This window comes from Anas acuta, chromosome 13 (assembly GCF_963932015.1).
Source record: "Anas acuta chromosome 13, bAnaAcu1.1, whole genome shotgun sequence".
In the NCBI taxonomy this organism is placed as follows: Eukaryota; Metazoa; Chordata; class Aves; order Anseriformes; family Anatidae; genus Anas; species Anas acuta.
In genome coordinates, this window is record NC_088991.1 from 3,602,777 (window position 1) to 3,630,147 (window position 27,371).

The 27,371-nt window shown below is 42.9% G+C and overlaps 2 protein-coding genes across 2 annotated transcripts in view; one reads left to right on the forward strand and one right to left on the reverse strand.

The window, feature by feature from the left end:
• Positions 1 to 251: 251 nt before the first annotated feature.
• The window catches only part of CHRDL1 (chordin like 1), a 43,769-nt gene continuing 16,649 nt past the window's right edge, over positions 252 to 27,371 (reverse strand). Inside the window, exons 5-12 of the mRNA XM_068696525.1 lie at positions 17,314 to 17,459; positions 16,241 to 16,334; positions 12,687 to 12,754; positions 11,224 to 11,398; positions 7,743 to 7,937; positions 5,836 to 6,003; positions 4,605 to 4,694; positions 252 to 3,379 (exon numbers count right to left, since the gene is read on the reverse strand). Of these exons, the coding sequence (XP_068552626.1) occupies positions 3,249 to 3,379; positions 4,605 to 4,694; positions 5,836 to 6,003; positions 7,743 to 7,937; positions 11,224 to 11,398; positions 12,687 to 12,754; positions 16,241 to 16,334; positions 17,314 to 17,459 (1,067 nt within the window). The 3' untranslated portion in view covers positions 252 to 3,248. The remainder of the gene's footprint in view (positions 3,380 to 4,604; positions 4,695 to 5,835; positions 6,004 to 7,742; positions 7,938 to 11,223; positions 11,399 to 12,686; positions 12,755 to 16,240; positions 16,335 to 17,313; positions 17,460 to 27,371) is intronic.
• PAK3 (p21 (RAC1) activated kinase 3) overlaps positions 7,960 to 27,371 on the forward strand; it is a 172,826-nt gene continuing 153,414 nt past the window's right edge. Inside the window, exon 1 of the mRNA XM_068696523.1 lies at positions 7,960 to 7,980. The gene's annotated coding sequence lies outside the window, so the exon portion shown is untranslated. The remainder of the gene's footprint in view (positions 7,981 to 27,371) is intronic.

Here is a 27,371-nt window from a genome sequence, read left to right on the forward strand (position 1 = left end):
GGTTTAAGCTCATGCTTGAAGCATTAAGGACCTGGGTAAGTGCTGAAGCCTTCCTTTGCACCCTGTCTGGCAGTCAAAGTTTTGAATCTAAGTTTTTTGTAACTTAATGTCTGATCCCATGTCATGCAGCCATGCACATCACCCAGCACTGTGAGCGTGTGAGGCTCCAGCCTGCTGTGAGGTGACAGCAGCAGGGCTGCAGGCAGGAGCACTGAAACCCAGTGACCCAGCAACATCAGGCACAAAATGTCTTGCTTTATTAACAACTTTAGAGTTTATTAATTTATAAAACCAGGTCAAAGTGATACAAGTACATAAATAAGTACCGTAACAGACATACATCCCACAAAGAGAATTGAAAGCATGATGACACTGTATTTTATTATCTTAAGTGACCAGAACTGTAAAAATGCAACACTGCATTTTACTAAATGATACTTATGATTTTTTTTTGCTTTTCTTAAACATGTTTATTATAAAATAAATACACAATCTGGACTCCACCGGTCCTGTCAGAAATACAAAAAGCTGGTTGCCTTCTTCTTCTTCTTAAAAAAACACAATACTGTACACTTTCCACTTAGTCTTTGTTCACCAGCTACTGCTACAAGCAGACTATGCCCATGAGGTGCGAAGACAACTGCTGGTCTTCCCACCTGATTGCGACAGTTCCTCAGAAAGTCTTCCTTACAGTGTCTTCACCAAAGGATTAATTCATGACTTGTTAGAAGATTTCTAGTGAAATTTAGCACTTCTACAGCACATTCCAACCCAATAGATGCCGCATGGTGTGGGTGTTGCTGATGCCAAGCTGCTGCTTCTACAGTTAATTACGTTGCATGAGGTCTTGGGGCCTCGGTTAGGAGGCTTTACGCCCCTCCCAAACACCAACACAGCATTTATGGAGGCAGAGGCTGGGATCCTACAGAAACTTGCTGGGATGATTCACTTAGCTCTCCTGTTATGAACAGTGGTATGGGCCTTCTAATGGCCAGGTGTCCGTTAACCAGTGATGTTGGTGTCTGTGCCCAGTGGCCTGCAGGGCGCTGTGAGGAGAGGCCAGGGCTGCCCCAGGCCTGTCAGAGTCAGGGCCGGCTGGTTCCAGCTGCCCCACCACAGGGCCCCAGCTGGGCCCAGCAGTGACCCTGGGAACACCTCGGGGAAAGTGGATTTCAGAGAGGGCAAAGTGCTGCCGGCAGCGAGGGTTTGGTGTGAGGAATGGCCCCAAGGGCAGGGCAGGACAGGCTCCAGGCCCGGAGCTCCCTGTGGGCTAAGGGGAGCCCGCGCTGGAGCAGGTCTCCACACTGTGGCTCAAGGAGGTTTGGCTCTTACTGATAGCAGGCAAGAATGTTTTATTACTGCAAATCTACCTGAATGCTCCCTTTTTAGCATGTTTTCCTGTTACACAGTGGGCTGAGTTGAATGCTTGGCAGGGAAGGAAATGTTCCTATGTGTTATCTGTGCTCTGACCAGGCCTAGGGACAATGCGGTGGTTATATAGAGGCAAGATTGCTGAGGACTGGAGAGCCACAATGTCTTGGATCACCCTATATGTTATTTTCCTAGTTCCCTTCAGCTTTTCTGTCACTTTCTGTCTGTCCCTCTCACTCGCTCCTCTTTGCTGAGAAGCCCTGCGCTGCGCTCCTACCGATGCTGCCCACGGCAGAGGCAGGCTGGGTGCCATGAAGCAGCCTGCCCGAGAGGCCTGCGCTGAGAGGGAGGCTGCCAGCATCCCCTCAGGGTGGCGAAGCTTTGCCTGAAACAGGCTTTAGCTTCTGGCATTCAGCACTCAGCTCTCTCACACCTCCATCCCTTTAGAAATGGGTTCACCCCTGCAGTGCTGTCACTGGCAGGATGACAAACCTCAAAATCCTTGCTGTCAGTATTGACTTCAATCCCTATGAAGACACAGCCCCTGGCTCAAACCATTTCCATAAAGCTTTGTTTCCTAGTGTGTGTATGAACAGCAGTATTCCTTCCTTCTTGTGGAATAGAAAAAGGGGACAAAAGCAGGCAGAGTCACTTGCTTTGTGGGAATTAATCCAACACTGCAGCCATGAGGCAGTGCAGCATTTTGGTGACTCACGTTCAGAGAAAACAGTTTTTAAAGTAATGACCTTATACTTCTTTTCTTTCTGGAGATGGGAGCCACCTTTCTTAAACACACTGTAGACATGCTACACTAAATTTAAGAGTATCTCAAATTTCTTTTTCACCAATATAACACTTTTCACAGATCCGCTGTGTTCTAGAGGCTTGCTGTAGCTGTTTGATATTTGTCACGGGAGAGGTCTGTCCTTGAAGCCTGAGAACTGAGAGGCCACCATCAGAAAAATGCAGATTAGTTTTGTAACAAATGAGAATAAATAAGTTAAGCACTGTGGCAACTCTAAGGAGTTATTAATTGGGAGGTTTAACCCTCCAGGAGTTTTGAAAGTGCTGCAAGTACTTCACCACCTTCTTTCACATCACTGCAGAAGGCAGTTTATCAGCCAAGACTGTGCATTAATAGGGCCCAGAAGAATGAAGTTATTAGGGCTGTGATAGGGAGCTAATACTTACATTTTTGAGAGAAGTGGGTGGTAGACACAGTGAAAACCACTTAAAAGCGAACGTTTGCTCAAGTTGCTACAAAAATATAGTGATTGTCACTAACACCTGCTGTTCAGTTTATGGACTCAGTTTGCTCAACTACAAGACATCATCCCAAAGGCAGGCTGCTTAGGAGTTTGTTAGTTTAAATCTGTTTTATATGTCTCCAACACAAGTATTTTATCACTTGTATTTTTCTTCCACAACTAAAAAAGATCCGTGAGTCATTTCAACACCAGAAATGGTATAAACTCGGCACAGGAAATAATGCTCTCCATAGCTCCTGCACATTTATTAGGTGTCCTTCTTTTCGTTAGTTTGAATAACTTGCCAAATAATAATAATAAAAATGTTCTGTTTTCTTTTTTTTTTTTAACTAGTAAAGAACTGCAATTCGGGGAAAGTACAGTCTCTCTTTCTCCTTCTTCCACCAGTAATATAGAGACTCATAGTCTTTTGGAGGAGATATTTGAATTGGTTGACACAGACCACTACACATAAAGCAGCAAATTTGCTGTGCATGATGTGAATAATTACTGCATTATAGTTTTGGTTTTTAGGGCAACTGTTGACTTAAGCAAAATAAGCCTGCAGTCCAGCTGCAGATCCAAGTTTTCATAAGTTTTCTTGTGTTTCTCCCTCCAGTGCTGTCTCCCTTAACAGTGACCCTTTTCAGACTTCTCAAGGTACAAAACCTTTACCAAATCCTCGAGCTCAGTCCTGCACACTCTGCTTTCACACATTTGGCTGATCTGAGCTTCTCCCTCGCTAAATATTTTCCACTGGCCTGAAAACAAAAATACAAAGGAGAAAGATACTGACTTAGAAAGGGCATAGGGAACTTTGGAGTCACAAGCACTCTTCAGACAAACTGATTCATAGTGGTCAAAGAGAGGATGTCCAATCCTCCCACGGAAAATATTCGAAGTATCTTACAATCATGTAACATATTCCATGCAAAATAACTTTGTTACAAATAATAAACAAGAACCTGAATATTATCCCTTTCTTTAACCAACTAGTAGTATAAATTGACCTGTTTATTTCATCCAGTTATGAAAACAGATCCTCTGCTTTATGACAGAGTGATTTGAGACTTGAAATCTGATGGTAAAACTAAGTATTTAAAAGTCAGGAAACAAGTCGAAGTTTTTCATGCAATATGAACTCTGTCTCTCTGTGTATAATTCAAACTGTATTTGTTAGATATTAGTATTTCTGTACGGTTTTGATAATTTTAATAGGAATGCCTGATGTCTTGGTAACTAGAATATGATAGTACAGATAACAACATGTGTAGAGAAGGCTGAAAGGAAAAAATTAGGAAACTTTCTAGATGAAAAGGTGCCTACTTCTAACTAAGACTGTATTACCAAGAACCAAGTATTCCTGGATAAAATACTTCCTTGCATAATTGGACCTCAGAAAAAATGTCAACTTTTAGTGCAAAAGAACTGGGAACTGTAAATGTCTATACCTCAATTAAACTGTCACATTAAGTGTCATATCCCAAGCTGGGTGAAATACAAAAAAGAAATTGAATCAAGAGTGATAAATAAATTGCATAACTTTTCAAAAGACAGATTTTAATAGTAAATATGTAACTAAGAACGTAGGAAAGGCTTCTTTCAAATATAACATAAATATATATGTGTATATATTTATGTGTATATATATGTATATATATATATATATTGTCTTAAATAAAGTCCAGTTGTGCTGTTTTACTGACATCAGCCATATTTCAGACTTATAGCAGCACAAGCAGAAAACAGACAATCTTGTATTTTCTCAGAATGATAGGAGACTAACACAGCCTGGACATGAGTTTTTGTTACATGCATTTGTATTTTAAATTGCCGTATTTTGATTATTTAATTTTACACATATTGATGCCATGTATTGGAGGAAAATGAGTACACCTGCTTGGCTGTGTTGAGTAACATGGTATGTTTTTCAAGGCTGTAATTACATGGACAATAGAAATCTGACGAGGTCAGAATTTTACTTACTGGGGGTTGTCCTTGTTATCTGCTTGAAGTAGGGAAGTTCTTCAAATTCCCTCTTGGACACTTTCTCAATGTAGAAGTGGCGCAGAATCCCTTCAGCAAAGAAAGGAGAAGTGCGTGTTACTGGAAGTGCGCCTGTTGTTCTAAGCCTGGGTTGCTGCCCAGCCTTTATGTGGAATGACTGCTGTGTCGAGCCACATTGTGAAATAATCCTTACCGATAATGTGGATTTTCAGCCTATTCTTTTTGACTCTGTTTGGTACCCCAGTGTTTATCTTCTGTGGATTTATGATTGCAGAGAGTTTCTGAGGGGTGTGAGAATTAGCTGATTCTTTTCCAACATAGCTGAAACCTTCCTTAGTGTGAGTAAATGTAAGATTGCAACAGAAGCCAAAATCCCAGTGTCTTGGATAAAAACAGTATCATTTTGTTGTCAGATACCATTTTGCCTGTCATGAGTTAGCAGACAACATCACTGTCAAGTCATCACAAGGCTTTGTGGCTTCCTGAACACACAGAGTAATTATTAACCGTCAGCCCCCCGGGACTTCTTTGCTGCTCACAGCTGAGGTTTGGCTTTGTGCTTTGAAGTGCGTTCTGGATATGTATCATCTCCATGGTAAGGGCTGCACTACATGAGGGTTTCCTATGAGGATCACGTGCTTTTTGCTTAAATTGGATAAAGTAGACAGGATTTTGAGGGAGCTGGAGGTAATAATTTAACCACACTAGCTGTTCAGGATATGCAGAAATGCATGGGCTTCTGAAAACTTTTCAATTTCCTTCTAGCTTTACAAATTGATCTACTAAAAGATACTGCTTCCACCCTTAATACATTTCTTGCCAATATTCTAGAGCATCATGGATGTAGGTACATATTGGTGAGGCTGATAGGGCAGACAGTGATTTCAGTGGCAAGCATGTGGGTCCATCCAAATAAGAACCTCCAAACACTTGCTTCAAACCGTACTGTCCATTCCTCTGCAATAAATTACCAGGGACATTACTGACAGCTGATTTGGTTTTGTGTCCAGGAGTTTGTAGAAGTAGAGCTTTGGGTGTTATTAATGGTGTTTGTTCAGCAAAGTGTATGTTTGACATGGTCATGGTAGTGATACCCTAAATAGCTAGAAGAACAGCAGCCGTAAGATGCTTGGATTTTATATCGTTCTGGGATTTTAATGGAAGACGATACATGTTTTAAAGAAAGAACCCACTCACCCACTCAACTCACCTTTTCTAATTGTCCACACATGTATTTCTATTTGGGGTGGCTTTTCAGTCTCTACTGCAATTTTTCTGATGGTTTCTCCTTCCTCTGTGAAAATGGATTCATAGACGGGAAATGTCTCTTTCCCACAGAAGTAATCTTTGTTGTCAAAGCTTTGACTTGGCACTTCTTCTGTTTAAAAAAAGCCCAAAACACATTCTACAGCTGTAATCAAGTCTTCCAGAACTTACTTGGCACCAACAGCCAAGCAGGTTTAGTTTAAAATTAGAATTTTCATAGAACCATAGAATATCCCAAGATGGAAGAGACCCATAAGGATTACTGGGTCCAGCTCATATGTTCACTTGTATGGTCTTTCAAATCCATCTCCAGCTAAGCCCCAGACATTCAATAATGTTCTGTTCTGCTAGGTTCTGATTGCCTGTCTGTGGTGGCGAGACAGTATTTGTATTTATAATCCAGTTTTGTAACAAAATATGTTGTACGGGTTTGTGAGACTCCTCATGATCTTTGAACTTGTCCATTTTTCAGTAACAGTAGAAGTCTCAGAAATAATTAATTAACAGTGAAAATCAGTGGTTAGAGAGAATGAAGAGACCCAAAATATTGCTTTGTTGAGGAAAAGGGCAGGGAGAACCTACACATTTTGCTCAGCAGCAGCCAGCTGGCTGGTCAGCACACAGGGTTGTGGCCAGCCAGGAGATCAGTGCATGCCTGGCTAGACACAGCACACGTTATCTCATGACCACCTGGGAAAGTCATAGGGCATATAAGTGGAAATTGTCATTATTCTGATGCAATTGGAAGTTGGACAGGAATGCGAGAGAGACGATGCAACTCAGAGGACAGATCAGAAGACATTCAGCTTTCTGAACAATTGGTGCACAGAATCTCCAAAAGACGGTAACTTTCAGTTTGCTCTTATATTTTCCATTGAAGCCTGTTAGCTAGTTTTGCTGACTATTCTCATCTCAGATGAGTTGAATGCTGTGTATCTCAGATCCACAAGTACCCAAAAGAGCCTAAACACACATCTCCTTCCAACCTACTGCCACTGCATTGAGCTTTTTCCCAGCTAGCAGGGCTAGCAAGAGAAGTGCAGTGTGTGCTTTATGAAGGATTTCCATATGCAACTGAACAACTCATTTCCTTAGAGCACTTCCACCCAATGCATCACCAGCTAAGCACAGAAATGGGCCATACAGATTAGAAAAGAAGTTCAGAGGCACAGAAGGGAATTGGACGCTCCTTTACTCTTTTTATCATATGCAACACACCTGATCATTTGGCAGACCGCCAACAGATTCATCCTATTAACAGATTTTTCACTAGTTGTAGGCACGTCAACGTAAGTTTAATCATTACTGCAGTACAGAAACTTAATGCTAAATTTATGATAGGTTAGTATTTATTTTAAGGATTAAATTATATAATTGACACCAATCATTTTGTAGTCAGAATTTTTGAGTCCTTCTGGTACATTTTGAAAAGGAGAAACAATATTAGGTCCATGCAGATTTCACAAGCTAGAAAATGCTTCGAATGTTCTGAGAATACTGCAGTGGGGGAAGGATGGGAGAGTCTTTCGACAGTAATGGACTGTCTGTGTATGCTTCTATAATTTTCTCTTTGGAAATGAGTGTCAGGAAGTCATACTAACAGTAGAGAAAAAGGCAGTGACTGATGAGAATGTATGTTCCCCACACAGCAAGCCCCCCCATTTGAGGAACAGCAGCTAACAGGAGGGCTGGCCAGGCAGCTCTGCCTGTCCCACTGTGATATCTGCACACAGGTTAGAACAGTGGGTACTGCTATTGCAGTTTTCATCAGATCTTGTGACCAGAAGGCTTGAGCCAAGACCCTTAACATGCACAGAAAAAAGGTGGTCTGTGATCAACTCTTTGTTTTACCTGGACAGACTTTACAGCATTTTCCTTCTACTTTCTGAGGGTATTTGCAGGGATATTGTTCTGGACAATGAATTTTCTTACATTCTTGTTTGGTGATGTTGCAGGTGCACAACACACACTCCACGATTCCAAAGGCCCGGAGGTTAGGGTGCCAAGATTCACCATGGGAGTATGTTTTGCCATTTGAAACACAAACTACAAAAGAAGAGAAAAGGAAAAAGAAGTACAACTGGAAAAGGTACGTTCACTGGCTACTCCTCCACAAATGTTCATTTAATTCATGCACATTTGTTTAAAGCAGTGTCTCCCTCTATCATTTGTTAGTGTCTCTGGCTCACTTCACTGCTTGTTAACTTCAGTCGGAGTTTTGCCACTTCAAATGAGTCTGAGCCTGTGATCACTCATTTCTAAGCATATTTGCCTTGGTTCCAAGTCTGCTGATGCCAGTGTCCATCGCTCTTTTGAGGAGGAGGACATTGAAGGTGGCTGAGTCAACTATTTGACTAGCTCCTCTCCACTGCACACATTTCAGTTGTGCATCATTAAGCAGCTTAAAAAACTAATTCGTTCTTCCCCCTCCTGCTCTTAGTCCACACACAGGACACAGCCTGCTAAATTGGCTCTGGTTTCTAGAATTGAATCTACAGCTGGCAAAATCATGACATTTGCTACTGAGTCATCTGCACAACTTCTCTTAGCGTTAGCTGAACGTGGCTTTTGCAGGGAGAGCCATGATATCAACAGGGTGGATTAGTGCCACCTGGACCTTATTTCACTTTCATGTGGGACTTCCTGCTACAGAACACAGAGCAAGACCAAGGGAATGTTGCAAAATGAAGTTTGAAGTCCATTGTGGAGATGTGTGTGTCTATGGGTATGTAGGGACGTTTGGCTTTGGGAATCACAAGAAAACATTAACTTGAAAGGATGCACATGGGACTGAAATTTCATTCAAACAGCATCTAAGCATCTCAGAATATTTTTCATCAGTGCCTCTGGAAGACAGAGAAGTACAACTTACAAAAGGAGAGTGGAAAAATCCATACCTGGTGGAAGCCAGTTTGGGTCACCCTGCAGTTAATGGGAATTATATCACTTTACACCATGTCTACATTTGTCCTATAAACCTTACTTCTTTCTTTTTAAATATTTTATAAACACAAAGAAAAATGCAAACTAATCCTAACAAGGTGAAAGAAAGGGCACTGCCAGATTTCTAAAAGCAACTAAAGTGAAGCTGGGCTATGTTGTAAATATTTCCAATTCTTCTAATATGCCATCATTTTTATTAATGCTTTTATTTGTAAAATATGTTCCTATTTTGCCTGTAACTTTCAAGAGCAATTTAATTTTTATCTGTAATCTGAAATTTACATCTAACTGGTAACAGATGTGACCAACTGGCTTATACTTTTACTGAGTTACTGAGATTTATGGTGAGTGTTCTTTGTAATGTATTGTCTTTCATGGGGTTATGCTATCATTTGGTTTATAATTTGCTACTTTTTAACTCTTTCTTAAGACATGGTTTTGTTTTAGTGGTGGAAAACAGTTTTTATTCTCACAAAAAAGCAAATAATCTATTGTCTGTATACTGAGAACATGAGAGAAAAACCTATAAATGAGATAAAACTAGTAAGTACTCAGCAGGCTCCTTACATGCTTAAATACTGTATTATTCATTATATCTATGCGTACATAGATTGCTTCCCCAGCAAGAGTTCTCCAGATCCTTTATAGACATAAATATTTCCTGACAGGGGAAGAGATACTACTTGATAGAATGTAGATACATTCTCTCTGTTTCAAGGATTTATTTAGCACAGAACAGTTAAATGAGTACTCTGAGGTAGCAGATGAAGCCTCCAGTGGAAGCCCAAATACGGCACATAACTTCTAGCTCCCAGGTGCCCTGTTTTCAGTACTCTTCATGTTCAGAATTATAAACCTGTACCCATGCTATTTCACATTATTTTCATTTCAGGGTAATTGCTACGTGTTTATTTTTTAGCTTGTTGAAATATGTCTCAAGGGGCATATGCATTAATTAATAAAATACTTGTTAATTACATAAGAACAAAAGAAAATACATGGTCAGCATTCCGGTTTCCATCATGGGGGTCACTCAGACACTCTCTAGGCAGCAAATGTCTGAAGCTGTGGCAGTTACTCTACTGCATCCAGAAATATGCTACTTGTCTGTACGCTTTTTATTTGCTGAAACAAATTGGTTAGAAATCTCTTTGATGATGTCTTCATGTATGAATTACATGTCAAAGATATTGCACTGTGTGGAGATTCCTGCTCCTAGATTCAGCATAAAACACTGGCATGATCTGAATGTTTTTTCATGGTTGTTCAGGTGGATAATAAAGATCCTATGGCCAACATTCCTTCTGTTAGTTAATACCTTAAAAGATTAGTTGGCCCTAATACAAGAGCTTTTAACTCTTTGTGGGTAGTTTCTGAGTGCGTACTGACTGGTATTTGTGGATAGCTGCTTTTCTGAGCATGTACATTTCCAGCTATTTCTTTTATGGCTTCTTAGGCCTGTCCCTGCAGACCTCTAGTGACTTAGGTACCCCCCCCCCCAGGAAATGAGCATCCTACCCTTTGTACTGCACAGCACCTGCTGTCCCACAAATGGGAGAATTGATATTTTCCCTCTATTTTTGTCTGTTCTGTAATGCAGCAGGAATCCGTTCTGTTTGTATAAAGTTTGGCAGATGGGCAGTCCTGCTGTCCCCATGATGTGGTGTGTCTCATATTATCAGAAGGCACTAAGGGACTCATTACTCTGGTTGACTTTGCCTGGTTACAGCATCCAGTCTAGGCTAATTGCTTACTTTGCCTCTGCTGTTAGACACAAGGGAGAAGTGCCCCCTGCATCTCTGACAACTGCCTTACGGTGGGGGGAGTCATGACATTTTCTTTCTTGAGAATAATTTAATAAGCCTTGGAGGCAGAAAATTCCCTGATACTATGGCAAAGGTTTATGGTCTGAGATTTCTGGGGTAGTTAAAACACGTGCTTTTTACAGCTAGTAAAATTACAAGATAGGAAAATAAAAGAAAATAACCACTGTCTATTTCCTACTGGACAAGTCACCGTGTGAACCACCCAGCAAATCTAAGGGCATCGTAGTGTCCTTTCTGGCTCTAAGTGCTCGCTTGGCTGCTCACAGCAGCACGTGTGCTCAGAGCTATGCAGCACCATCCCACAAAGTGATTCAGAGAGCAGCACAACAGCGTGGTGTCTGTGCAGAGTGAAATGCACTGTAATATGTGCAGGCACAACTGACCTTAGTCAAGAGCTGATTTCGTATCCTTAATAGTTTGTTGCTTTTGCCTTTCTGATTTGCACTGAGTCTCCTGATACCAGTGCGAATTTCCAAGGTTCTGCTGTGTATTTGGAGGATTCTTTCTGAGCTGTAGGGAGGTGCCTGACCCAGGGTAATACCATAAGAAGTACTCATCTTTACCTCGTCCGTGCTTGTGCTTGTTGTTGATGACAATTTGTACGATTGTTCCAGATGCTTGCTGGGGATCTGGCAGGACTCCGCGGTTACTCCTGGCACTGGGAAACCGTGGCACATTGACCACCTGCCTGGCAGAGCTGGGCGACAGGTCGTAGTGGGAGCGGTGGTACGAGTGTCTCTGTTGGGAGACATGAAGGGGCAGGCAAGTAAATGTCTTGCACCAATGAGCATGGTGAAAGAAGCCGTACCAGATGCTTAATGCAGGCAGTGGTTGTTGCCACCACCACCATCAAACAGGCCTCAAAAGTACTGAGTGGCACCATACAAATAAAGGCCATACAGGTTTTGCAGCTAATTAACATGGCAATGAAGTCCCCTGCACGTACACAGCTGGAACTCAGCTCACCGCGCTCTGCATTCGGTCTAGGTGTCTGTATCTAAGTTTGGCATCTCAAGTCCCTGATCTAGTCAGTGCACTGGGAAGCACTTTTAGAACATGATTCATCTGACCTGTTGTGGATCTCTACATCATGAGGAGATGAATCACATTGCAGAAGAGCCTATTTCACTCTGTTTATTAGAGATGGAGTTCAGGGCTAGACATATTCGTTACTTATGTCTGTTTCAAGATTAGATAAGGATAAGTGAGCCTGTCTAGTCTTCCTCATCAGAACTGCTTTCTCCTCAGGCTGCAGCGGCAGAGCACACATGCACAATGACCATCCAGATCCTTGTTTGCTTGCAGCTGCTCTGAACTCTCCTGCAGGGCCAGGGCTGGCCGACTTCACACAGACTGAGCAGAACCTTGCTGGAATCTGTCTCTCAGACAGGGAAATCTCATTGGATTTGCAGAGGGAAGCAGTCTGTGCAGTATGTTTTCTAGAGCAAAAACGGTGGTTGTTTTCAGATAATGATTTTCCGAAATACCCATGGGCATGAAGGAATAGTGTGTGTTACAGCAGTTATTTTATGAGGCATGATTCGTCTCACTAATCCAAAGACCTGTTGGTTCATGTATTTGGGTAGTGTGCCTAATGCTTAAAAGCTCTTAATGTTCTCTCCAAGTGCTGTTATAAAAAGCTTCTCTTGAGGAGCAAGTTGTTAGTGGTTACTCTTAATCCCAGAGGCAGTGAAGCCCCTAACGTAAATATACATACGTATGTATGTCAACTGGGAAGGGGTTTGTAATCATGATTTTAAAGTGTTGCTTGCATAGCAAACAAAACACTTCGGAATTTTATTCTTGTAGAGCATATACAATGAAGACCAAATCCAGAGCCCTCAGGAGCTCATGGCAGTTTGTAATTCAGGGTTACTCATGCATTCAGGTTGAGTTTATTAAGGAGTTTGCTGCAGCAGATATTCCTATACCTTGCCAGATCTGTTAATATCCTTTTCTTATTTTTCCTTGATACATTGCCATGTACGGCAGGAAAATGTGTCTTTAAATTGTAGGTCACACTTACAGCTTCCCTGTTGGCTGGCTGCCGGAAGATGTCTCCGTCGGTATGTTCCCAGGATAACTCCCCATCTCCTGGACACGAAGCAGAGTAGTATCAGTCAGGGGAGTAACTGTGCAATGCTCAGGGATGTACCTAGGGGAAAGGTCTCACCCAGCTTTAAAGCTATGTTTAAGGTGGAGGTTGCATTAGTGTGTAGAAGTGTCAGTCTGTAGTCTGACCTGCTTGTCACTAGATTCTGCAGAGAGCAAAAGGAAGATGACTTCCCAATATCTAGCAAGCTCAGGATGAAGATTTACTACCAGATTTATGTGGCTTAGTGAGATGCTATGGGCTAGATGATTTCCAGTACCCACCAGTGTGGGTACTCAAGACAAGGAGACATAGCTTAGCTCTCCAAAAGGCTAAATCGTGTGACCTTCCATCTGCTGTGTGCATAAGCACAGCTACTGTTGCTCAGTTGACAGTAACTTACCTGAGAATCACAGCCTGAATTACATTTTTGTAGTCCCCTCTGAAGTGGAGTCATTAATTAACATTTCAACATTTTATTATATATATCAGGAAAATATATGCCAGACTTTGTCCTGCAAATTTTCTACCCCATACCCCATGTCTTTTTTTTTTTCCTTCTTATTTATGCTTCACTTAATAAAATTTGTTAATTCATGTGGAAGCCAGTGAATAACACTGCAATAAGTTACGGCAGAGTGTGAGATGTTCAGCACTGTTATTTTTGAATCGGGCCAATAAAAGTAGTACAGAATAAGGCTCCTAACACCAATGACACTCGTAACAAAGCAAGGGCATTCTGACTTGTCTTTTAGAACAGAAAGGGTTTTGCTAGAGCACTTGCAATTTGTAGATTTAAGGCAGAAGTAACAAATGCTTTTGCGAATCAGTGTGAGGGGCTCGCAAAGCCAGGCTCTGGCTCCTCATAGCCAAATGTGATTCATGGAAAGGAAAGTTGGAAAGGAGAAATTCTCAGTTTCTATTTAGGAGTAGCGTCCAGCTGTTTTCTGGGTAAAGACAAGCTTCATAAATATATACATAGCTGAGCGTGAGCCACAGTGAAATTTGCAGCAGGGAAACATCAGTTCAGGCTAGGGGGAGAATGTGGCTTTAAGAAGTTGTTAAAGACATAGTTAGAGGTGTTCCTTGGTAGGACAAGCCATGGAACTTGAACTGATATCTGATTCTTGGAAAACTTGTACAAGAACAGGAGAAATCATTTAGTGTGGAGCTGACCTTGGAATTTATCCCAGCCTTGGAATTCAGATATAGGTCCAGATAAAATTGTTTTGCTAGTGGCTCCAAGCCTAGCTCTGGATGTGCCAAGCAATTAGACCAGAGCACAGTGCAATACCACCACAGCACGAGCCTGCTGCTCTACACGGATGGCTCATGGCAGGGCCAGGCACAGACACAGCCTTGGGCCCTTGCCCCAGGACAGCTGCTGCAGCAGAGAAGTGTGTGATACCGCCTTGGGAGAGCCACGGTGCCCATGCAGGTGTGTTTCCAGTTCTGGGCTTAGCTGGGTTTCACTCGGTCAGATCCACCACGGACCCACTACCTTCTGGCGTACTACATGTTATCATTTTATCCTTTGCATTTTGAGAACTTTAACTTAAGAGGAAGTTGAATCCTGACATAAATCAGCATCTGAACCACAGTGCTTGAAGCTTTCTCTAGTCAGTAGGAGAGCAACAAACATGAAAATCAGCAACTTTGAATATACTATGTTAGTACTTTTGGCAAGGCAGGGAACAGAAATTGATTTGGTTTCCTCCTCGTGAGCTGTGCCGAGATCTCGATGCAAACATTTTGTTTAGGTTTGCGTTTTGTGAGAGTCACAGGGGGGAGATAAAACAGCTCAGCCCATACTGCAAAGGACAAGGTTGATTATGAGAGAAATGGCAATTTTAACATTTTAATAAGAATTAAAGGCAGTGGAATACACAAAAAACTGTGCATAAATGGAGACACTGAGTCTCCTTTACTGCATAATCCAGTTTAATCTCACCTCTTACATGGAAATTCTAAAGAGCTTTTGCCTTACTAGTGACTCTCGGGCTGCAGTGACTGATTCTGCAGCATGAGGCTGGAGCATACCTAGATCCGATACTTTGTACTTTGAAAGGCAGTTTGTTTTTTGCAGCTGGCAGAGGTTGGTTTCAAATCCAGATCCAATAATTACCAGGGAGCAGACACCAGGAATCATACGAATGGCAAGGACTTGCTTTAATTGAACTGTCAATGTAATAAATGTAAACCAATATATCACTAGATTTCACCCTGAGAAATTAGGACCATGACCTTGCCTTCCTGAGGTCAGCTTCATAAGCAGTTCATCCCGCAAACGGTTTCAGGATTTGTAAAGGTGCCTCGCAGTAACGCAGCAAAGCAGCAGAGAATGAGCAATAATTTTCAGGCAAAGGAGTACTGCACAGAAATCCTCGCCCTTGCTCTGACTGGGAGGATGTCTTTATGCAGCTCACAGCATTGCCCTACCGGGAGATTATGTCAGTTCCTGCATGGTGCCACACTTAAGCTAATTACCACTGCAACTTTGTAGGTTAACTAGCTTAGACAGCTTGCTGCTCTGACATGACTACACAGCTTCTGCTTGAGAACTTGCTCCTTCAAGGCCTACTGTAGTGTCTGTGCTTCAGACTGTGTGGACCGGGGGACTGTTAGTCTGTGTTTCTCAACAACCATAGGCAAAACTATGCAACTGACAATACAACACTCCTATTTTCACCATGCAATAGTCCCAAGTACAAACAAAGAGAATTAGAGAATTTCAGAAGGACAGAGATGCAAGCAGGAAAGGTTTTCAAAGCAGCCTGGCATCGCTGCTAACAATAGAGTGGCCCTTCAGAAAACTTCAGGCACCCTTAGGTGCCTGCCTGCATCTCTGAGAGCTGGCCAGAGGTGCTTAGATACCCTGAAAGTGCTGATTCAAATGGCAGTAGTGAGATGAAATACATATACAGATATTTAGACAGGCTTTTAGACAGACATTTCGGTTTTGACGTTTGGGAAGGCTGGGAAGGCTGGCAGCATGCTTCCTTGTAATCAAGTTCTCTGTGTGCATGTTCCAAAATGCAATCGCTAGTAAAATACCAACGTTAGCTGAATATAGATCGACATCTAATTTAAACTGGAGTAAGTGGTCTTATCCTCTGAGTTGAAATTCTTGTGTCTTGTATAACTCGAGCAGGTCTGGTAACTTGTCAGGTAGAAGCTCATCTTTTATTTCAAAGCTTTTCTACCCAAAGTAATGGCACCTATTTCAGTTCATCATTTGAAGCCTTGATTTACCTCATTATGAGCATGCAGCTTTATCATCAGTGCATTCTCTCCCTGTTTCAGTTTAGGAAAACAAAGCCAGCAATGCTACCCTGCTGGAACGTGAGGTTTCGCCTCCCAACATGCCTTGGGTTGTGAGTAAATGGGAAACTTGTGGTGTCCTGAACCCAGTGCTGGTGCACAGACAGGGCTGTGACAGGGGAAGGAGTGCTTTCCCCGGCGTGTCCTGTGGGCGGAGTAACACTTACCTCTGCAGACCGGACAGCAGGACTCCGGAACAGAGACTGGGAAAGAGCAAGTTAATTTGGGACAAGTCTTCAGCCCACAGTACACATTTCCTTCCTGCCGGTAAAACAAGGAGCATTTAGAAGGAGGCATCAATTCATATGGTACTGTATATACATTTTTATGGACATATTTAAATCCAGTGTAGGTGTTTACATAAATGCCACTGTAGTAGCCAAACGCAGAATATGAGACCAATGAAGAGTCTGAATAGCATTTCTTAAATTTATTGTCACGTAGAGGAAGGTTTCTTTCTTTTAAAAAATGGGGAAAAAAGCAATTGTGGGGAGGGAAAGAACTGCAGTGATTGTAGGCTTAAAATCTATCTGACCTTGCTACTAAAGCCACCTGGCATAAAATTCTTCCTGCTGCTCTCCTTTTGTTGTGTTTTACCACTGAGGTGGAGGAAGAACTGAGCAGTGACTCAAACCTGCAGTCACAAAGTTTGTTCAGTAGTTGGCGCCTGTTCAATTTGTAATTAATGTTGAATATGATGATAATTTGATCAGAGAAGGTCATGATACTAAAGAGCTGGTTGGATCGAGAGGGATGTTGTACTTCAGACGGGGACTGCTCAAATATGCTGGATCTGAGCTGGTGACACCTAGAACAGCTCTGTAGCCCAGGCTCAGGCTACATTGCTGCCCAGTCTAAGAGCCTGTGAGGCTCTTAGCAGCTCAGTACAAATCAATCCAGGTTCAGTCCCTGATTTAGTGCTCTATTTTCCAGTCAGGTTGAGGTGAAATATTTTCATATGCCAAGTAGCAATATTTTACCTGCTGCCTGCCTGCTGTAAGCTTACTTACAGCAGATGCTTGACAGGGTAAGCTTTGTCCACTGTGTTTGAGTAAGAGGTAGCCTGGCATTCCCCATGTGCCACGGGCTGGCTCAGAGTGCTTTTGTGAGTTTCAGCATCAATTCCCAATTCCCAGCCTCTGCTGTGTGCTGCATGTTGCATACATTTCAGTGTCACGTCTGCTAGACAGGCAAAATGAAGCATAGACAGAGCAAGGCTCTGACAAATTACGGTACTTACTGAGCAGCTGCACTGGGCACACTGGTTTGCTTGCCTGTTTTGGAAAAGCCCCTCTGCCACAAACATTTCTCCATGATGGTAGGTGGTGCCATTGTATTCGCAGGATTTCCCAGTTACTTTGCTGCTTACTGAGAAAAGGGAGTCCTCTGGAAGCAATGGGAAAGGAACACTTCATGCAGATGTTATCGACAACGAGCAGTATCACAAATACAGGGATGGAAAAGCTTCCCTTCTCCCCCAGTTCTCCTTATTAAGGATGAGCTCTTTGTCATGCTGCAAAATATTTGTGATGTTCTCACGCTGCTATTTTGCTGAACTTTTGTAATTCACACTTCAAGCTGACTGTCCTGGTTAATCTTTGGATTTTGATTTGATCATCAGTGCCAGCACTGATGGCCATACCTCATGCTGCTGCTTTTTTTCTTGCCCGGTGTGCTATAGCACTTGCTGTTAGGATGGGTAGGTGCAGTTATGTGCCTACTTGTTACATTTGCATGGCTTTTTCATGCTTTACTATAGAAGGCATTAGCACTTTTCCAGGATGGTTTCTCCCTTCTTAGGACTGGCATTGTTTTATTACTGATTTGTAGTGTTGTAGCAGACAGAAATCTTAGCTGCAGGTTAGCAGAGAGTACCACAGGACATGCATAATGCTGCTTCCGTGCCGTGCACAGGTACAGCCCTTCTGGCCTACGGGAGGAGTGACACCGCTGATGGCACTCCGTCAAGAGCAAACAAGCCCCAGAATAATGGCATTACGTGCATGTTTGTGCCCAGCAGCCCTTGCACCTTGCTGCTGCTGTTGTATTCCGAATGGGCAAAGCTTTTCAAAGGCAGACCTCGAAAGGCACCCAAATGCTGATGTTTCTCTTGTATGCATTATAATGGCAGATGTGCAAATCAGTGCATTTTGTTTGCACAACTGAGTTTATACAATGAAGTATACAAGCTGGCAGTGCCAGTTCAACCGTGAAACCTCCTGTTCCAGCTCCAGATCATGTGGCATTCTGCACCAAGTCACTCCAACTTTCTTCTCAGACTTACAGTTAAACACATCTTATGTTAGGATATTCCCTAGACTGTTTAACTCCTGAACACAAACAGTGCAAAGGGGTTATACTTTACCTGTGAAGTCTAAGTCACTTGATACGTATTGGGCAGCAAATCTGGCACTAAATGCATTTATGTTTACATGAGTTTAGCATCCCAGCATGGGAAGAGGCATTTTGAACAAGAGCTCTAAGGAAGTAACAGTGGAGTGTTTGTTCTCTGGAGCCAGAATCACTGCAGATTTCTAGGAATGCAGCTGAAATTTCATGCAGTGGGTTTGGGCTTTCATGTAAAAGAAACCTGACCCAAAAATTCAGATTTTGCTGTAGGCCCCTTCATCAGATTTTTTTTATGAAATCAGATTTTTTTTATGAAACCATGACACCACGGAACACAGTTGTTCTCGGCAGGTAGCTCAAGTGAAAGAGCAGTTTTCTGGTGATATGCACTGGCATTAAACAGTGACATTTAGAGTTTTCTATAAAAGCATGTACTTTGTTATGTTGGCTTCATCAAATCTTAACGACCTTTTGAACTGTAAATATCAAATCTGACTGTGGAACATACACATATGGTATGTTTCAAATACTTCAGTATTTGAAAATCTAGTGGGTCAGCAAAGAACCTTCTGCCAGAGAATGGCAGGAATTAGCCTTTTAGCGCCCATTTAGGGTCCCATGCTTGGTATTTAATTTCTTTTCATGAGACAGACGTGGTGTTTGCACTTCCTCTTTTGAAGTGCACTCTGCACTTTCTATGTGGTTTGCTAGTAATGCACATTCTGGAATAGCAACGCGTATGTTCCAATTGAGGCACAGCCTTGGAAAGTCATCAGCAAAAGATTCAAGTGACAAATTCAGCTACTGTCCCATCAGGCCCAAATATTGGAAAGCACAAATAAAGAGGCACTTTTCAGCACTGTGCCACCTGCCCCAAGTTATGTCACCATCAGTTCTTGGCCTTTCCAAGAGTGACCTCCTGGAAAGCAGAAAAAGGGATTGGCAAACCCTTAGTTATGCCCCTGCACCTGGGGCAACTGGAAGAGCAGTAGAACTGGAAAGAAAATGAAAGGAGAATGCAGATGGATCTTGTCTGGATATGAGGGCCTGTTCATGCAGCCTCTGCAGGGCATTGCTGTGCCCAGGTAGGATGCCTGTCCGAAGACAGTGTTCTTGTGGTCTGTTGCTTGCAAAGGCTCAGGCTTGAATGACTCATCCAGACTCTTCAGCATATTGGATAAAGACAGCAAATTTTACTGAGGTTTTATCTTGTATATGCCACATTGCTCAGATCACTCTGAAATCTCCAAAAGCCTTTAATAAAAGCTTTCCAATAAGGGAAGGAGAATGGGGAAACTTTTATTTAAATAATTAAATTTACCTCCTTATCCATGAGACTGTTGAACTGTTGTAGGGTTCCTATAGGATTACAGGGTAGCAGCAGATCAGCCCTGGCATGTGACTGCAGAGACACAAAGCTGGGTGAGACAACCATTGCTGCCTTTCTAACTGGAAAGGAAGGTGAGCAGCAGAGGGAAAAAAACAATTTTCTTATATAGCCAACGCTCACTCTGATTCTGACTTCTGCCTTGATTTCCAACACTGCCAGGTTAAGCGATCACAAGAAATCTCCTAACCAGATTAGGAAGAAGGTCCTTTAGACCACTGCATTATTCAAGGAGGAAGAAGACAGCTGGCAATAAGATGGCTTGCTCTGGACCAGCATGGGCTAGCAGCTCAAGGTGTGCTGCTGCATTGTTTGCTTAATATTAGGGTCTACAGAGAATATAGATGGACTCCTTAATAACTGTAATTCTCTCTCTGAGGCCCTTGCATGTATGACATAGATGGGGTAGGAAACAGAGACTCTTAGAAATGTACCTGAAAATGAGGTGGGCTGGCCACCTGAGATCAGCAGGGCACCAGGGGGGACACAGTGCAATTGTTCACTTTAGCTGGGAATGAAACTATTTGTTCCAGGAAGATCTTCCAGTAACAAGACATCAAGGGACTGTGCCTTTCTCAACTGTGATGCAGATGCTAGTAAAGAAAAGCTTTTCTTTTAAATGGATCTACCAATAGCCTTGCTTGGCCAACAGTAGTAGGTGGTGGCAGTAAGTAGTTTTGTTCATCTGTATTTCTTTCAAGGTTGATCATGGAACTTAGGCCTATAATGACTAAGTCATACTGGACAGCCCAAAACACATGTACGCCTGCCTGTCTGTGGAATATGGGATGCAATTCTATTGCTATTTTGATGTAATAATTATAAGAAAAGTCAGTTTCAGTTACAGGGAATAAGACCATGTTTTAGGTCCCTGATGCTGCTGCACAAACCTGTGTATGGGATTATCTGCTAGCACGTTCAGTGACTGGGGCTATTTGGTTGCATAAAACAAGTTTGGAAGAAGTTTTCAGATCAAGATCAGATGACTCTTACTGCGAAAAAATATAGACAGTCATATCTTGGAGACAGCACGTTGAAGAGTGCAGCTGATCCCCTCCAAATGCAGCATCTGTCAGAACCTGGAAGGAAGCTTTGTTTCTATTGCATGCCTACATCTACTGCTGGAGAGAGAAGGCAGCATGTGAGTAACTTTCTACAACTAGGACTTGCCTTGGTTTCTTTTCCAGTGCTCTTAAATCATGGCTAATTAGAGGAGCTCAAACTCCCTCATCTTCTCTTGTAGAATGTGAAATTACAGTCACTTCATATTGCTTTAATAACTGCCACGTTTGAACTAGGCAAAATCTTGACATGAATGTTGATACCAGCATGCATTACGCTGTGCCTCGGTTAAGATATGTTAGAACTGGATTAATTAACTGCAAACATCCTGCATTGCTCAAAGCCCTATTTGTAAACCTCATTTTCTAATCAGCATTGTTCCTAAAGCTTTATCTGGCATTTTAATGGTGCTGACTAACATTGCTTTAATTAGGCACCTCTGTAAAGTACCACGCAAACCATCTGTGTGAATCCTTCTAATTAACTGGGTTCGATCTGAGCTTTTCTTTCTGGCATTCATAGCGTGTCAGTGGAAGCAATATAAAACATGCAGGGTAAAGGTGTTATAGCATCAATGGAAAAGGAAGTATCTTTGTTTCTGGGGTTGCTATTTATTTGCTAAGGGCTCTGACATCAATACAGAAATTGACAGGCCCTGCTTGCATCTGACAAGGATTTTAGTGGGACTGAGATAAGACCATGAGTTAGTAACATGGGTAGTGCTGACATATCACAATTTTAGCATTAGGCAATGGCAGGGAGCTATGATGTGCAACCGAGGTTTAGCACGTGACTTGCTGTGGGTTTGAATTTACCCTGTAAGTATCTTTAAAGGCTGGATCTGGGTGAAGGTTTCAGGTTTTGCCAGCAGACAACAGAACACAACTGCATCAAAAATTGATTAGCTTCAAAAATTTAAATTTTTAAAAAAAGCAATTGGAGGTTGCAGTGACTATGCTTGAGTTCTTATATCCCAGCATGCCTCTTTTCCAAACGGGGGGCTCTCTCCAGCTTGTGTTGTCCACCTAGGCTGTTTTTCACTGGTGTGCCATACATACACAGTAAATCCTGGCCTCAGTGAAGCTAACAGAAAGATTTTCCTCAGGATCCAGCCTAGGTGCTTGCTGTAACTCTGCTTTTTAAGGTTATGTTTGGGGAGATGGCAGCCTATACTGGGAGGATCTACAAAACCATGGTTTTCTATCAGTCCAGATCTATGGTACGGCCTGATACAGAAGTTCACTCGGAACTGGAACTGCATGTTGCTGTAGTTCACTTGTTCTCTAACCTAGTGTCCATTTGATAGGAGAGTGAAGAAACAGTATGGCAAGAAGTTTGCCATGAAGGGATGCTTGAAGTTTGCCATGAAGTGCTGTGTTAATGCTTTTCTGACAGTCTCTGACACAACAGTTAGATATGAATTTGATAAACCACAAGTGTTTTACAGAAGTCTTCTGGCTCTATGGAATCTACTCGTCACATATTTTTCGTGGAAACCTGCATGCGTTCACAGTATCTGCCCATGGCTTGGGGTTTCCTGGAAACAAGCTTTGAGGGCAGCCATACAACATGCACAGACCCTGGCCAAGAACTCTGGGGGCTTCGTGGCTGCCGGAGCCTCCAGTCTCCTGGGAGCGACAGAATGGTGTCACGTGGATTGCAGTCAGTTTTGGAAACAACATCCTTTAGCTTCTTCTGTTTGCAACTGTTTTTCTTCCTGGATTGTTACAAAAGCTTGTTCCTGAGATGCTTTACCCTTACTTGGATATGAAGCAGAAGAGCATCAGTTATCTGCAGCTAATCCCTTGAATAGCTTAGACAAATTCCACTGGCAGTTCCTGCTATTTGAATCAGTGGCAACTTCGCTGAAAGTATTTCTGTGTAGACAGTGAGAAACACTAACTGGCTATGGGCAAACTGGCCTTTTGGGCAGTGTTCCTGTAGGGTCACTTCCTTGAGGTTTCAGGATCCAGGCCTTACTACAGTCAGTGAAGTGTGCAACGTGGATCCTTCTGTACATAAAGGTATATGTGCTGGCAAACAAACCAGCTAACAAACTGGCAAAACAACCGCATAGTCATGGCATGATAATCAGTAAACTATTTCTGCTATTTCTACCTTCAAGACAGAAAAGCCAGTTGCTTTTTGGATGGCCTTTGCCATTGTGGACAATGAGACCAAGAATCTTTGCTTTCTTCAAACTGTGCTGAGTTTTACTGATCTGAAACCAGTAACAGATCAAAGTGGTAACTGAGTGTGTTCCCAGAGTGGAGAATGTACAAATTAGGCAAGGAAGGTGTGTAGGCAAAACTAAGGCCTCTGCACGGTAGGACCCTGCACAGCACCCCAGGAAGGGTCTGTGGGTTTTTATTGCATCTCTGTGAGATTCTTTCTTGTACAATATTCTGCCTGTTCTTGTTAGTACTTTCCTTAACACTCTCACTACTGCTTATTTTAGTATCAGAACATCTGGCAAGGATCATTTTTAAAAAATCCTACAGGCTCTTGGCTTGCTGACTTAGAAACTATTTTTAAACTGCAACGTTCAGAGTCACCTAGTGTCATTTACAGAAAAAGATGGGCTTTTAACATCAAGCAGAAATGCTAGGCGCTCAGCCTGGCTTGGTTTTCGCAGTTTGTCTGTTTTATTAACCACCCTTATAAAAACAACCAAGTGCTAAACAATCTGAAATTAATCATGAGGTTTAAAGCCTTAAGAAACTTACCATACTGGGAACTGTTCTGCAGATAGTCTCTCCGCTCCGTTATAACTAGGCAGATGATAGATTATGAATTTCAATCCAGAGTGGATTTTATAAAACATGCTTTCTGAATCAGCATGGAGCATAAGTACGTACAGACCAAGAGAATGTGGACTTTTTCTGGAGTCCTATTCACTAGTCAAGCAATTTTATCCTGTTATAATTCAGGAGCAACTGTTTGCATTGACATCTCTCCTGCATAATCACTTGCATTCCCAGTGAACTCAACTGGAAGAGTCGGTTTAGTTGATAAAAAAGGTATTTCACAGCTCTCTAGGATGCACCTTGGTGCAGGAAACTGTCTTTGGACACCAGCTATGTGGTCGTCTCACGTGGTGCTTCTGTACAGAAACCAGTCACCCCAAATTGCAACATATTACTTGCCTTGACATTTAAAATTGGCGTAATAATTGCAGGACAACTATTCAGAAGCAACACTCAAAGAACAATTATGAAGGTCCTTAGTCAAAATGAAACAATTCTTGGAAGTGTGCCGGGCACAAACATATCTAATGCCAAAGGGGAGCGGGACTAGTGTGAGAGAGCACTTCTCCCTGTTTTGCCTATTAAAAGATACATGAAATGTGAGTCAGCTTAGGTTGGACACACTGCCCAACACAGTGGATGGCACTTAGATGATCTTAGATCTGTTTTTGTAACACTGCTTGCTTTTGTAGGAGTTGCACATACCCCAAGGCTTCTTTGATAAAAATTTATTGTTAATTCTCCACCTCCATGGAGTCCAGGCCATTTCCCTACAAGCAGAATCATTCTCTAGGGTAACTTACACAAATGTCAGTAGAAAGAGAGATGTAAGGATGATTGTTGTTTATTGAGTCTTTTTATTGGTGGTTTTTATAGCAATTTTAAGGGCTAACACAGTGGTCTCCAGGTGCCACTGTGAAGGACAAATCCTAGGAGGCCCCAAAATACTCGCTGAAGTAGCTTGGAATACCAGTAATGGGATAAATTATTTACATGCAGAAAACTGCATTTCTGGATCAAGTCCTGCAGGTGAAGTTGCAACTTACAAAGTGTGTTGAAAAAAATCCAGGCAGCGATATGGAACAAGAAGCCAATTAGCACCGACTGCAATTCGTGCTAGGAGGTACAAGCATCAGTGCAAGGAGGACAGAGTTGCAGATAAGCCATTGGAAGCATTCTTTACGCTACACACCTTGTTACCTCTCCAGCTCTCTTCCACTGCTCCCAGAATGTGGGTTACAATAGCCAGAGGCCTCGCACAGTACAAAAAATGCAGTGTTTTCCTATACCACTGAAATGTGTTTTTAACATGGGCTGTCACCCACAGAGGCTGTTCATCTGTCTCAGGATGGATTTCACCCTCTGGTTATGTACTTCCCCAAAGTAGCTCGCCTGAGTACTGTCCCTCGTGGCTATAGCTCTGTCGTGGGCCAGACACCCGCAGAGCAGGAGGTGTGCCCCCCGCGCCAACTTCCAGCTTTTATCTGGAAGCAGAGCTGGGACTGGCAGCAGGAAAAACAGTTCTTGTATCTTGTTTTGGAGTTTCTGGTGCAGTGTTAAAGCTTTAAGGGTACTAACATGCCTAAGGTGCCACCTCGCACGTGGTGAACAGCCCCTTTTCCACCCCAGCCTGGATTAGCCTGTTTCTTTCAAATGGGTCCCAGTGAAGCCAAGGAGTGACCTCTCCAACGAATTCTCTTCAGTGAATAACTCTGGAGAGGGGGACTCTACGCAAACAAGGTGTCACATTTTAATTTCTATTTAGGGGCTGCAATATTGAAAACTAATTCAAAGCACATGCGCCGTGCTTTGGTTCAAAACATTTCCCTTTGGCAGGTACTGGTTTCACCTAGTGCAGGAGAAACTGAGCTAAGAGGAAGGTTCTGAAAGATGAGGTGGTACAGTTCATTCTGGACGGTGTACCAGTAATGCCCTGTGGCATTCATACACGGGGAAGTAATAGTGAGTGATACATTAGGATCAGACTGGATGGCAGTAGGTTTTGACCCTCTTTGTAGTTGGGTATGCTTGCTGTGCACCGACTCACTCATGGTTCTCTTTCCATGGCACCAAGGACACGTACATGTCTGCATGTTTCAATCCTCTGCCATCCTGATGTATGGAAGAGAAACACAAAGCGAGAAAATCTAATCCCTTGGAAGTTCGCTTTGCGAGGGGACCTGTGCTAAGCTCCTCGCTCCAGCTTTAAAATGATGCGTGCCTCTTCTCATGGCTGAACAGCCTTCCTGACAGCTGGATAGGCGTGTATAGCTGTCAGCAACCCTGCAGCTGCTCTGATTCACAGTATCTGAACCAGCATCCTGTCACCTGAGGAATCAGAGCTCTGAAAAAGTGGTAATGAGTACTTCGACTCCTGCTGCCTTGGTGTCTGTTTCAAGGGGTTCAGCCAAAGCTCTTGCCAGGCTTGGAAGGATGCTAAGTGCTAGTGACATTCCAAGTAGAAGATAAAGAAACCTGCCTCCAGGCAGAAATCCTCTGTGCTAGGCCCTTCCCTCTACTACACACAAGCCAATGGAATATGGTTATTATATTTAAGGCAGCTATTCAGTATGAGACACATACTTGGACTGGAGGAATGAATATGCGTTGATAATCTGATCTTTACAAATTCAGAACAGAGCCTAAGACTTGAAGAGGTGAGGGAGGCATCCTGCAGAAAGAGATTATAGCGCTTGCTAGGAGAATGACAGTCAGATTTTAATCACAGTTACGTTGAATAAACCTGGAAGAACTCTGTTGATTGGACTAACCCTGATGCTGTGTGTTTTAAACTGTATTTTTTAAGATATTCTCTTCAAAAAGATCCTAATGTTTATATGGGGAAAAGATCACATAAATAATATTCCTCTGAGTTTATGCAGTGCATTTCATTCACAAATAGCAGTGCTTTTATATAGCACAGAGCACTTGTCTATTTTCCTGTAGCCCCAGTGAAACTAAGGTACAGTAGGTTTGCTTTGTACCCAGAGATCCACTTAATGTTTATCTTCTGAGCCATTTGTGCCAGGAAGGCCTGTGCAAAGAAAGATACAGCTGGAAATGTGGATGTCCTCATTCTGCCAGTGCGGTTCATTTCCCCAAAAAAGCTTTTAGTGCAAGAGACATTCCCTGGTCATCCCTGGTGGTATCCTGGCCACCTTAGCATGCGTGTACTGTGGCTTCTTGGTGAGAGAGAGACAATTGCAGAGTGGAGAAAAAGCAGAGAAGACGGGAATCTCTGTTCAACAAGGCCAAGTGCCGGGTCCTGCACCTGGGGTGCAACAACCCCAAGCAGAGCTACAGGCTGGGAGATGAGTGTTTGGAGAGCTGCCAGGCAGAGAAGGACCTGGGAGTGATGGTGGACAGTCGGCTGAATATGAGCCAGCAGTGTGCTCAGGTGGCCAAGAAGGCCAACAGCATCCTGGCTTGCATCAGAAACAGTGTGACCAGCAGGGCTAGGGAGGTGATCGTCCCCCTGTACTCGGCTCTGGTGAGGCCACACCTCGAGTACTGTGTTCAGTTTTGGGCCCCTCGCTACAAGAAGGACATCGAGGTGCTCGAGAGAGTCCAGAGAAGGGCGACGAAGCTGGTGAGGGGCCTGGAGAACAAGTCCTACGAGGAGCGGCTGAAGGAGCTGGGCTTGTTCAGCCTGAAGAAGAGGAGGCTCAGGGGCGACCTTATCGCTCTCTGCAGGTACCTTAAAGGAGGCTGTAGTGAGGTGGGGGTTGGCCTGTTCTCCCATGTGCCTGGTGA